At 49.0% G+C, this 12,840-nt stretch overlaps 1 protein-coding gene across 1 annotated transcript in view; it reads left to right on the top strand.

Moving 5' to 3' along the window:
* The window catches only part of CADM3 (cell adhesion molecule 3), a 40,637-nt gene that overhangs the window by 20,920 nt on the left and 6,877 nt on the right, over positions 1-12,840 (top strand). Inside the window, exons 3-7 of the mRNA XM_064732284.1 lie at positions 1,206-1,358; positions 3,275-3,412; positions 5,535-5,705; positions 7,669-7,759; positions 10,994-11,163. Of these exons, the coding sequence (XP_064588354.1) occupies positions 1,206-1,358; positions 3,275-3,412; positions 5,535-5,705; positions 7,669-7,759; positions 10,994-11,163 (723 nt within the window). The remainder of the gene's footprint in view (positions 1-1,205; positions 1,359-3,274; positions 3,413-5,534; positions 5,706-7,668; positions 7,760-10,993; positions 11,164-12,840) is intronic.

Genomic DNA, 12,840 nt, shown 5'->3' with positions numbered 1-12,840 from the left:
TGGGTATTTTGGGTGAGGTTGGGGGTGGAAATGGGTTGGTGGGTAACAACTGGGCTGGGTGAAATCGTGGCATTGACCTGGGGTAGTGGCTGTGGTGGTGGCATTGAGCTGGGGTGGTGGCACTGGGCTGGGGTGATGGTTGGGGTGGTGGCACTGGGCTGGGGTGGTGGCACTGAGCTGGGGTGGTGGCTGGGGTGGTGGCACTGGGCTGGGGTGATGGTTGGGGTGGTGGCACTGGGCTGGGGTGGTGGCACTGAGCTTGGGCACTGGGCTGGGGTGGTGGCACTGAGCTGGGGTGGTGGCACTGAGCTGGGGTGGTGGTTGGGGTGGTGGCACTGGGCTGGGGTGGTGGCACTGAGTTGGGGTGGTGGCTGGGGTGGTGACATCGCGCTGGGTGGTGGCTGTGGTGGTGGCACTCATCTAGGGTGGTGGTTGGGTGGTGGCACTGGGCTGGGGTGGTGGCACTGGGCTGGGGTGGTGGCACTGAGCTGGGGTGGTGGCTGGGGTGGTGGCACTGGGCTGAGGTGGTGGCTGTGGTGGTGGCATTGAGCTGGGGTGGTGGCTGTGGTGGTGGCACTGAGCTGGGGTGGTGGCTGTAGTGGTGGCACTGAGCTGGGGTGGTGGCACTGAGCTGGGTGGTGGGCACTGAGCTGGGGTGGTGGTTGGGTGGTGCACTGGCTGAGGTGTGGCTGTGGTGGTGGCACTGGGCTGGGGTGGTGGCACTGAACTGGCGTGGTGGCACTGGGCTGAGGTAGTGGCTGTGGTGGTGGCATTGAGCTGGGGTGGTGGCATTGAGCTGGGTGTGGCTGTGGTGTGGCACTGGGCTGGGGTGGTGGCTGGGGTGGTGGCACTGAGTTGGGGTGGTGGCATTGAGCTGGGGTGGTGGCATTGAGCTGGGGTGGTGGCACTGGGCTGGGTGGTGGTGGTGCTGGCACTGGGCTGAGGTGGTGGCCTGGGTGGGGATGGTTGGGGTGGTGACACTGGGCTGGGGTGGTGGCATGGCTGGGGTGGTGGCATTGGGCTGGGGGATGGTTGGGGTGGTGCACTGGGCTGAGGTGTGTTGGGGTGGTGGCACTGGGCTGGGGTGGTGGCACTGGGCTGGGGTGGTGGCTGTGGTGGTGGCACTGGGCTGGGGTGCTGGCTGGGGTGATGGCACTCATCTAAGGCGGTGGTGGCACTGACCCCAGTGTCCCTTTTGTCCCCAGCGCTGCGGGATAACAGGATCCAGCTGGAGAGATCCACCCCCAACGAGCTGACCATCAGCATCAGCGACGTGGTGCTGGCCGACGAGGGCGAGTACACCTGCTCCATCTTCACCATGCCCGTCAGGACAGCCAAGGCCCTGGTCACCGTGCTGGGTACGACATGGGCACAGCCCTGAGTGTGCCACCCTGGCTGGGAGATTGCCCTCTGTGCCTAAATCCAGGCTGTGCCACCCTGGCTGAAAGATTGCCCTCTGTGCCTAAATCCAGGCTGTGCCACCCTGGCTGAAAGGTTCCTCGTGCTTAAAATCCAGGTTGTGCCACCCTTGATGAAAGATTGCCCTCTGTGCCTAAAATCCAGGCTGTGCCACCCTTGCTGAAAGATTTCTCACTGTGCCTAAAATCCAGGTTGTGCCACCCTGGCTGGGAGATTGCCCACTGTGCCTAAAATCCAGGCCGTGCCACCCTTGTTAAAAGATTTCTCACCATGCTTAAAATCCAGGCTGTGCCACCCTTGATGAAAGATTGCCCACTGTGCCTAAAATCCAGGCTGTGCCACCCTGGCTGAAAGGTTTCTCATTGTGCTTAAAATCCAGGCTGTGCCACCCTTGTTAAAAGATTTCTTTCTTTTTCCAAAGTCCAGACTCTGCCACCTTTGCTAAAAGGTGTCCCACTGTCCCTAAAGTCCAGGCTGTGCCACCCTGGCTAAAAGAATTCCCTCATTTCCTAAAGTCCAGAACTGTCCCTGAAGTCCAGACTGTGCCACCCTTGTTGAAACATTTCCCTCTTTACCTGAAATCCAGGTTGTGCCACCCTTGATGAAAGATTGCCCTCTGTGCCTAAAATCCAGGCTGTGCCACCTTGGCTGAAAGATTGCCCTCTGTGCCTAAAATCCAGGCTGTGCCACCCTTGATGAAAGATTTCTCTCTTTTTCCAAAGTCCAGGCTGTGCCACCCTTGCTGAAAGATTTCTCACTGTGCTTAAAATCCAGGCTGTGCCACCCTTGATGAAAGATTTCCCAGTGCCAGGTGCAGGATTTGGGGTTCCAGGGCAGAATTTGGGTTTCCAGGTGCAGGATTTGGAGTGCCAGGGGCAGGATTTGGAGTTCCAGGTGCAGATTTTGGAGTTCCAGGGCAGGATATGGAGTGCCAGGGCAGAATTTGGGTTTCCAGGTGCAGGATTTGGAGTTCCAGGTGCAGGATTTCAGATCCAGGCGCAGAATTTGGAGTGCCAGGGGCAGGATTTGGGATGCCAGTTGCAGGATATGGAGTGCCAGGGGAAGTTTTTGGAGTACCAGGTGCAGGATTAGAGGTTCCAGGGGCAGGATTTGGGATCCCAGGGCAGGATTTGGAGTTCCAGGTGCAGGATTTGGAGTTCCAGGTGCAGGATTTGGGATGCCAGGGCAGGATTTGGGATGCCAGTTGCAGGATATGGAGTGCCAGGGGAAGGATTTGGAGTTCCAGGTGCAGGATTTGGGGTGCCAGGGGAAGTTTTTGGAGTACCAGGTGCAGGATTAGAGGTTCCAGGTGCAGGATTTGGGGCACCAGGGCAGGATTTGGGGTTCCAGGGCAGGATTTGGGACACCGGGGCAGGATTTGGAGTTCCAGGTGCAGGATTTGGGGTTCCAAGGCAGGATTTGGATTTCCAAGTGCAGATTTTGGAGTTCCAGGGTAGGATTTGTGCTACCAGGTGCAGGATTTTGGATCCCAGGGCAGAATTTGGAGTGCCAGGGCAGGATTTGGGATGCCAGAGGAAGGTTTTGGAGTTCCAGGTGCAGATTTTGGAGTTCCAGGGCAGGATTTGGGGTGCCAGGGGAAGATTTTGGGATCCCAGGTGCAGGATTTGGGGTTCCAAGGCAGGATTTGGATTTCCAAGTGCAGATTTTGGAGTTCCAGGGTAGGATTTGTGCTACCAGGTGCAGGATTTAGGGTACCAGAGCAGGATTTCCCTGAGGAAAGAACTCCACAACCGCCATCAGCAGCTGCCAGACCCCATCCCCTGCCTGCACGTCCCACCTCGCGGTGGCACTGCCACCTCAGACCTGTGGCTTTTTTTGTCCCCTCCTCCCGCAGGAATCCCCCAGAAGCCGCAGATCTTCGGCCACGAGCAGCCCATCGACGAGGAGAAGGTGGCGCGGCTCCTCTGCCGCTCGTCCGGCAGCAAACCCGCGGCGCAGCTGCGCTGGAGGAAGGGCAACAGGGACATCAAGGGTGGGTGGCACCGGCCGGGGCTGGGGACAGCTCGGGGACAGCTTGGGGACACCTCGGGGACAGCTTGGGGACAGCTCAGGGACACCGCACGGGGGACAGAGGCTGCTGGGAATGGACATGGGCACAGCCACCTGGCTGGGAGATTGCCCTCTGTGCCTAAATCCAGGCTGTGCCACCCTGGCTGGGAGATTGCCCTCTGTGCCTAAAATCCAGGCTGTGCCATCCTTGATGAAAGATTTCTCACTGTGCTTAAAATCCAGGTTGTGCCAGGTGCAGGATTTGGGGTTCCAGGGCAGGATTTGGGTTTCCAGGTGCAGGATTTGGAGTGCCAGGGGAAGGATTTGGGATGCCAGGGGAAGGTTTTGGAGTTCCAGGTGCAGATTTTGGAGTTCCAGGGCAGGATTTGGGGTGCCAGGTGCAGGATTTGGGGTGCCAGGTGCAGGATTTGGGGTGCCAGGTGCAGGATTTGGGGTTCCAGGTGCAGGATTTGGGATGCCAGGGGAAGTTTTTGGAGTACCTGGGGCTGCTTTCGGTGTGAGAGGATTTGGGGAATGGCGCTGCTGGAGGTTGGGGGTGTTTGGTTATAGAGGGAAGGGAGGCACGGGTTTCTTTGTTAGGAGGTAATATAGAATAGAATAATAATAATAATAATAATAATAATAATAATAATAATTATTATTATTATTTCTTTGTTATAATGCACTATATTAGAATACATAATTAATATGTAGTATATAATAGAGTTATAATAGGGTTGGTTATAATACAGTTATAATTCAGTTATAATACAATTATAGTACAGTTATAATGCACTGTATTAGAATACATAATTAATATGTAGTATATAATAGAGTTATAATACAGTTGGTTATAATACAATTACAATGCAGTTATAATGCAATTATAATACAATTATAGTACAGTTATAATGCACTATATTATATTACATAATTAATATGTAATATATAATAGAGTTATAATACAGTTGGTTATAATACAGTTATAATGCACTATATTAGAATACATAATTAATATGTAGTATATAATAGAGTTATAATACAGTTGGTTATAATACAATTATAATGCAGTTATACTACAGTTATAGTTCAGTTATAATACAATTATAATACAGTTATAATGCACTATATTAGAATACATAATTAATGTGTAGTATATAATGTAGTTATAATACAGTTGGTTATAATACAATTACAATGCAGTTATAATACAATTATAGTACAGTTATAATGCACTGTATTAGAATACATAATTAATATGTAGTATATAATATAGTTATAATACAGTTGGTTATAATACAATTATAATGCAGTTATAATACAGTTATAATACAGTTATAGTTCAGTTATAATACAATTATAATACAGTTATAATGCACTATATTAGAATACATAATTAATATGTAGTATATAATAGAGTTATAATACAGTTAGTTATAATGCAGTTATAATGCACTATATTAGAATACATAATTAATGTGCAGTATATAATGTAGTTATAATACAGTTAGTTATAATACAATTACAATGCAGTTATAATACAATTACAGTATAGTTATAATGCACTGTATTAGAATACATAATTAATATGTAGTATATAAAATAGTTATAATACAGTTGTTTATAATGCAGTTATAATACAATTATAGTACAGTTATAATACAGTTATAATTCAGTTATAATACAATTATAATACAGTTATAATGCACTATATTAGAATACATAATTAATATGTAGTATATAATATAGTTATAATACAGTTGGTTATAATGCAATTGCAATGCAGTTATAATACAATTATAGTACAGTTATAATGCACTATATTAGAATACATCATTAATATGTAGTATATAATAGAGTTATAATACAGTTGGTTATAATACAATTACAATGCAGTTATAATACAATTATAGTACAGTTATAATACAGTTATAATTCAATTATAATACAACCCCCATAACATTTTTACAACATTTACATCAATCCAGCCTTCTCCTGCAGCTGCAGCTCGAACCCCTGAGTGGCAATTTCTGTTTTTCCCCTTGCCCCAGGCAGGGCTGTGCCCTGCTCAGTGTGCCATCTGTCACTGTCCCCTGTGCCCACAGACTCGGGCACCGAGGTGGTGGAGGACCCCAACGGCAAGACCTTCACGGTGACCAGCAGGGTGGAGTTCCGTGTCACCAAGGAGGACAACGAGGTCGAGGTCACCTGCACCGTGGACCACGAGTCCCTGCAGAACTCGGAGAGGTCCACCACGCAGAAGCTGCAGGTCCACTGTACGTGGGGAGGTGTTTGGGGTGGGGTGGAGCTTCAGGGGACACCACACAGGCGGCCTGGTGGGCTCAGGGACACGGGGACATCGTGGTCCTGTCACACGTGGGCATGGTGACACTTCCTGTGCATGGTGACACTTCCTGTGCATGGTGACACGTGCTACCAGGTGCAGGATTTGGGGTTTCAAGTGCAGGATTTGGGGCACCAGGGCAGGGTTTGGGATCCCAGGAGCAGGATTTGGGGTGCCAGTGCAGGATTTGTGTTTCCAGGCGCAGGATTTGGGTTTCCAAGTGGAGGATTTGGGGCACCAGGTGCAAGATTTGCGGTTCCAGGCCAGGATTTGGGTTTCCAGGTGCAAGATTTGGGATGCCAGGAGCAGGATTTGGGGTTCCAGGTCAGGATTTGAGTTTCCAGGTGCAAGATTTGGGGTTCCAGGGCAGGATTTGGGGATCCCAGGATTTGGGATTTGGGATCCAGGGGCAGGATTTGGAGTACCAGGTGCAGGATTTGGGGTACAAAGTGCAAGATTAGGGGTACCAGGGCAGGATTTGGGTTTCCAGGTACAGGGTTTTGGGTACCAGGTCAGGGTTTGGGATGCCAGGGCAGGATTTGGGATTCAGGTGCAGGATTTGGGATTCCAGGTGCAGAATTTGGAGTGCCAGGCCAGGATTTGGGATCCAGGGGAAGGTTTTGGGATACAAGGTGCAGGATTTGGGGTACTAAGTGCAAGATTCGGGATGGCAGGTGCAGGATTTTGGGCACCAGGAACAAGATTTGGGATGCCAGGTCAGGATTTGGGATGCCAGGGACAGGATTTGGAGTGCCAGGAGCAGGATTTGGCATTCCAATCAGGATCTGGGATCCCAGGAGCAGGATTTGGGGTGCCATGCCAGGATTTGGGGTTCCAGGAGCGGGATTTGGGGTTCCAGGTCACGATTTGGATTTCCAGGTGCAAGATTTTGGATCCCAGGTGCAGGATTTGGGGTTCCATGCCAGGATTTGGGGTTCCAGGTCAGGATTTGAGTTTCCAGGTGCAAGATTTGGGGTGCCAGGTCAGGATATGGGGTTCCAGGAGCAGGATTTGGGGTACCAGGTCAGGATTTGGGGTTCCATGCCAGGATTTGGGGTTCCAGGCCAGGATTTGGGGTTCCAGGTCAGGATTTACATTTCCAGGTGCAAGATTTGGGATCCCAGGAGCAGGGTTTGGGATCCCAGGAGCAGGATTTGGGGTGCCAGGAGCAGGATTTGGGGTGCCAGTGCAGGATTTGTGGTTCCAGGCCAGGATTTGGGATGCCAGGTCAGGATTTGGGGTTCCAGGAGCAGGATTTGGGGTTCCATGCCAGGATTTGGGGTTCCAGGTCAGGATTTGGGGTTCCAGGGGGAAGATTTGGGATGCCAGGTCAGGATTTGGGGTTCCATGCCAGGATTTTGGATCCCAGGAGCAGGATTTGGGGGTGCCAGGCCAGGATTTGGGATCCCAGGAGCAGGATTTGGGGTTCCAGGCCAGGATTTGGCGTTCCAGGTGCAAGATTTGGGGTGCCAGGTCAGGATTTGGGGTTCCAGGTACAGGATTTGGGGTGCCAGGAGCAGGATTTGGGGTTCCAGGAGCGGGATTTGGGGTTCCAGGTCACGATTTAGGTTTCCAGGTGCAAGATTTCGGATCCCAGGTGCAGGATTTTGGGTGCCAGGCCAGGATTTGGGGGTGCCAGGGCAGGATTTGGGGTTCCAGGAGCAGGATTTGGGGTTCCAGGCCAGGATTTTGGATCCCAGGAGCAGGATTTGGGGTGCCAGGCCAGGATTTGGGGTTCCATGCCAGGATTTGGGATCCCAGGAGCAGGATTTGGGGTTCCAGGCCAGGATTTGGGTTTCCAGGCCAGGATTTGGGGTTCCAGGCCAGGATTTGGGGTTCCAGGCCAGGATTTGGGGTTCCAGTCCCTCACCCCAGTTCCTCTCCCCCTTTTCCAGACAAACCCACGGCGAGGATCGAGCCGCACCCTCAGTACCCGCGCGAGGGGGAGAAGCTGCAGCTGCAATGTGACGGGCAGGGCAACCCCATGTAAGGCCTTCCTCACCTCCCTCCTCCTCCTCAGCGCCTCCCCTGCCTCCGCCAGGTCCCACAGCCCAAACCAGCAGGGGCTGGGCTGCCTTTGGGGTGTCCCTGTCCCTGTCCTGGGGGGTTCCATGAGAGCCCCCCTGTCCTCTCCTGGAGCAGCAGATCCATCCTGAATTAAACATTTCCCCCTAAATTAAACATTTCCCCCTCAAGGAGCTGGATCTGGATTGGATTTAAGAGGAATAAAGTGAATTTTTATTGAAATGCCATCAAAAGCCACACCCTGGCAGTGCCCAGATGGCTCCAAGATGGAAGCAAAAGGGGGCTTGGTCATGAGATCTCACATTTTAATTAGTTTTAGTCCAGTTTATAAGTTTATAAGTTTTAGTCCAGTTTGTAAGTTTTAGTCCAGTTTATACGTTTTATTTTCATTTATTTGCATATTGATAGCTTCAAAAGATGAAGTTTCATCCTCCTCGTGTGCTTCTTTTCATGTTATTTATGATTTGGGCCTGAAGTTTGACAAGATTGGCCTTGGGTCTCTCCAGCTAGAATGGGATTGTTTGGTGAAAAGATCCCACTGACATTAATATAAAAGTAAACAGAAAAACCCCAAGAAATCAGTTTATCCCATCCCTTTCCTTTAGGATTTTGTCTTCCCCGCCCTATAAAAAAACCACAAAAAACCAGTACCATTAATATGAAACTAAACAGAAAAATATAACAGAAAAACCCCAAGGTATCAGAACAGAAAAACCCCAAGTTATCAGCTGATTATCCCATTCCTATAGGATTTAATCCTCCCCACCCTATAAAAAGATCCCAGTGACATTAATATAAAACTAAACAGAAAAACCCCAAGGAATCAGTTTATCCCATTCCATTCCTTTAGGATTTTGTCTTCCCCACTTTGTGAAAAGATCCCAGTACCATTAATATAAAACTAAACAGAAAAACACAACAGAAAACCCAAGATACCAGAACAGAAAAACCCCAAGGAATCAGTTTATGCCCATCCCATTCCTATAGGATTTTATCTTCCCCACCCTATAAAAGATCCCAATAACATTAATATAAAGCTGAACAGAAAAACTTAAACACAACATAAAAAGCCCAAAGTATTAGTACAGAAATACCCCAAAGAATCAGTTTATCCCCATCCCATTCCTATAGGATTTTACTTTCCCCATCCTATAAAAGATCCCAGTAACATTAATACAAAGCTGAACTGAAAAACCCTAAGGAATCAGTTTATCCCCATCCCATTCCTATAGGATTTTTTCTTCCTCACCCTATGAAAAGATCCCAGTACCATTAATATAAAACTAAACAGAAAAACACAACAGAAAACCCCAGATATCAGAACAGAAAAACCCCAAGTTATCAGCTGATTATCCCATTCCTATAGGATTTAATCCTCCCCACCCTATAAAAAGATCCCACTGACATTAATATAAAACTAAACAGAAAAACCCCAAGGAATCAGTTTATGCCCATCCCATTCCTATAGGATTTTGTCTTCCCCACCCTATAAAAGATCCCAATAACATTAATATAAAGCTAAACAGAAAAACACAACAGAAATACCCCAAGGAATCAGTTTATGCCCATCCTGTTCCTATAGGATTTTGTCTTCCCCGCCCTATAAAAAAAACCCAAAAAAACAGTACCATTAATATGAAACTAAACAGAAAAACACAACAGAAAAACCCCAAGATATCAGAACAGAAAAACACCAAGGTGTGAGTTGACCCCATCCTGTTCCTATAGGATTTTATCTTCCCCACCCTGTAAAAAGATCCCAATAACATTAATATAAAGCTGAACAGAAAAACTTAAACACAACATAAAACCCCCAAGGAATCAGAACAGAAAAACCCCAAGTTATCAGCTGATTATCCCATTCCTATAGGATTTAATCCTTCCCAATCTATAAAAAGATCCCACTGACATTAATATAAAACTAAACAGAAAAACCCTAAGGAATCAGTTTATCCCATCCCATTCCTTTAGGATTTTGTCTTCCCCACCCTGTGAAAAATCCTAGTACCATTAATATAAAACTAAACAGAAAAACACAACAGAAAACCCCAAGGTATCAGAACAGAAAAACCCCAAGGAATCAGTTTATGCCCATCCTGTTCCTATAGGATTTTGTCTTCCCTGCCCTATAAAAAAACCCAAAAAACCAGTACCATTAATATGAAACTAAACAGAAAAATATAACAGAAAAACACAACAGAAAACCCCAAGGTATCAGAACAGAAAAACCCCAAGTTATCAGCTGACCCCATCCCATTCCTATAGGATTTAACCCTCCCCACCCTATAAAAAGATCCCAGTGACATTAATATAAAACTAAACAGAAAAACCCCAAGGAATCAGTTTATCCCATCCCATTCCTATAGGATTTTGTCTTCCCTGCCCTATAAAAGATCCCAGTGACATTAATATAAAACTAAACAGAAAAACCCAAAGGAATCAGTTTATCCCCATCCCATTCCTTTAGGATTTTGTCTTCCCTGCCCTATAAAAGATCCCAGTGCCATTAATATAAAACTGAACAGAAAAACCCCAAGGAATCAGTTTATCCCATCCCTTTCCTATAGGATTTTATCTTCCCCACCCTATAAAAAGATCCTAGTGACATTAATATAAAACTAAACAGAAAAACACAACAGAAATACCCCAAGGAATCAGTTTATGCCCATCCTGTTCCTATAGGATTTTGTCTTCCCCGCCCTATAAAAAAACCACAAAAAACCAGTACCATTAATATGAAACTAAACAGAAAAATATAACAGAAAAACACAACAGAAAAACCCCAAGGAATCAGTTTATGCCCATCCCGTTCCTTTAGGATTTTGTCTTCCCTGCCCTATAAAAAAACCCCAAAAAAACAGTACCATTAATATGAAACTAAACTGAAAAATAAACAGAAAAACACAACAGAAATACCCCAAGGAATCAGTTTATGCCCATCCCATTCCTTTAGGATTTTGTCTTCCCCGCCCTATAAAAAAACCCAAAAAAACAGTACCATTAATATGAAACTAAACAGAAAAATATAACAGAAAAACACAACATAAAACCCCCAAGGTATCAGAACAGAAAAACCCCAAGTTATCAGCTGACCCCATCCCATTCCTATAGGATTTAACCCTCCCCACCCCATCAAAGGTCCCGGTAAGCCAGGGAAGGCAGGGCCTGGGTTCCCATGGCCCGGTTCTGTCCCAGCCCGCAGGAATTCCTCTGGGAGAAGGAGGGCAGCGACGCCCCCCTGCAGCTGAGCTCCGACAGCGTCCTCATCTTCCCCTTCCTCAACAAGAGCGACAGCGGCACCTACGTGTGCACGGCCACCAGCTCCATGGGCAGCGTGGTGGCCAAGTACAACCTGGACGTCAGCGGTGAGTGCGGCCCTGCTGCCACCGGGTGCCCAAAATGTGGCACTGTGTCACCTGTGTGCCCAAAATGTGGCACTGTGTGTCACCTGTGTGCCCACAGAGTGTCACTGTGTCACCTGTGCACCCTGCGTGCCCAAAATGTGGCACTGTGTCACCTGTGTGCCCAAAATGTGTCACCGTGTCACCTGTGCATCCTGTGTGCCCAAAATGTGGCACTGTGTCATCCCTGTCACCTGTGTGCCCACAGAGTGTCACTGTGTCACCTGTGCAGCCTGCGTGCCCAAAATGTGGCACTGTGTCACCTGTGTGCCCAAAAAGTGTCACAGTGTCATCCCTGTCACCTGTGGGTGAGGGCATTGCATCCTGTGTGCCCAAAATGTGGCACTGTGTCACCTGTGTGCCCAAAATGTGGCACTGTGTCACCTGTGTGCCCAAAATGTGGCACTGTGTGTCACCTGTGCATCCTGTGTGCCCAGAATGTGGCACCCTGTCACCTGTGCGCCCAAAAAGTGTCACTGTGTCATCCCTGTCACCTGTGCATCCTGTGTGCCCAAAATGTGGCACTGTGTCACCTGTGCACCCTGCGTGCCCAAAATGTGGCACTGTGTCATCCCTGTCACCTGTGGGTGAGGGCATTGCATCCTGTGTGCCCAGAATGTGGCACTGTGTCACCTGTGTGCCCAAAAAGTGTCACTGTGTCACCTGTGCATCCTGTGTGCCCAAAATGTGGCACTGTGTCACCTGTGTGCCCAAAAAGTGTCACCCTGTCACATGTGCATCCTGTGTGCCCAAAATGTGGCACTGTGTCACCTGGGGATGAGGGCACTGCATCCTGGTGCCCAAAATGTGTCACTGTGTCACCTGTGCAGCCTGTGTGCCCAAAATGTGTCACTGTGTCACCTGTCCTGGGGTGGGAAGGGGCAGCTCCTGCTGCTCCCCACGTGGTGCTGTCCCCTGACTGTGCTCTGTTTGTCCCCATGCCATGTGTCACACATGGGGCAGAGCTGTGTGTGTCCCCATGTCCCCATGCCATGTGTCACACATGGAGCAGGGCTGGCATGCTCAGTGTCCCCATGTCCCCATGCCATGTGTCACACGTGGTTCAGGGCCATGTGTGTCCCCATGTCCCCATGCCATGTGTCACACGTGGTGCAGGGCTGGCATGCTCAGTGTCCCCATGTCCCCATGCCATGTGTCACACGTGGTTCAGGGCCATGTGTGTCCCCATGTCCCCATGCCATGTGTCACACATGGGACAGAGCTGTGTGTGTCCCCATGCCGTGTGTCACACATGGAGCAGGGCTGGCATGCTCAGTGTCCCCATGTCCCCATGCCATGTGTCACACGTGGGACTGAGCTGTGTGTGTCCCCATGTCCCCATGCCATGTGTCACACATGGAGCAGGGCTGGCATGCTCAGTGTCCCCATGTCCCCATGCCATGTGTCACACATGGTTCAGGGCTGTGTGTGTCCCCATGTCCCCATGCCATGTGTCACACGTGGTTCAGGGCCATGTGTGTCCCCATGTCCCCATGCCATGTGTCACACATGGAGCAGGGCCGTGTGTGTCCCCATGTCCCCATGCCATGTGTCACACATGGGACAGAGCTGTGTGTGTCCCCATGCCATGTGTCACACATAGTTCAGGGCTGGCATACTCAGTGTCCCCATGTCCCCATG

Source organism: Zonotrichia leucophrys, chromosome 25 (genome assembly GCF_028769735.1).
Source record: "Zonotrichia leucophrys gambelii isolate GWCS_2022_RI chromosome 25, RI_Zleu_2.0, whole genome shotgun sequence".
Classification (NCBI taxonomy): domain Eukaryota; kingdom Metazoa; phylum Chordata; class Aves; order Passeriformes; family Passerellidae; genus Zonotrichia; species Zonotrichia leucophrys.
The sequence above is the reverse complement of the archived record's forward strand: the minus strand, read 5'-3'. Positions and strand labels throughout refer to the sequence as shown.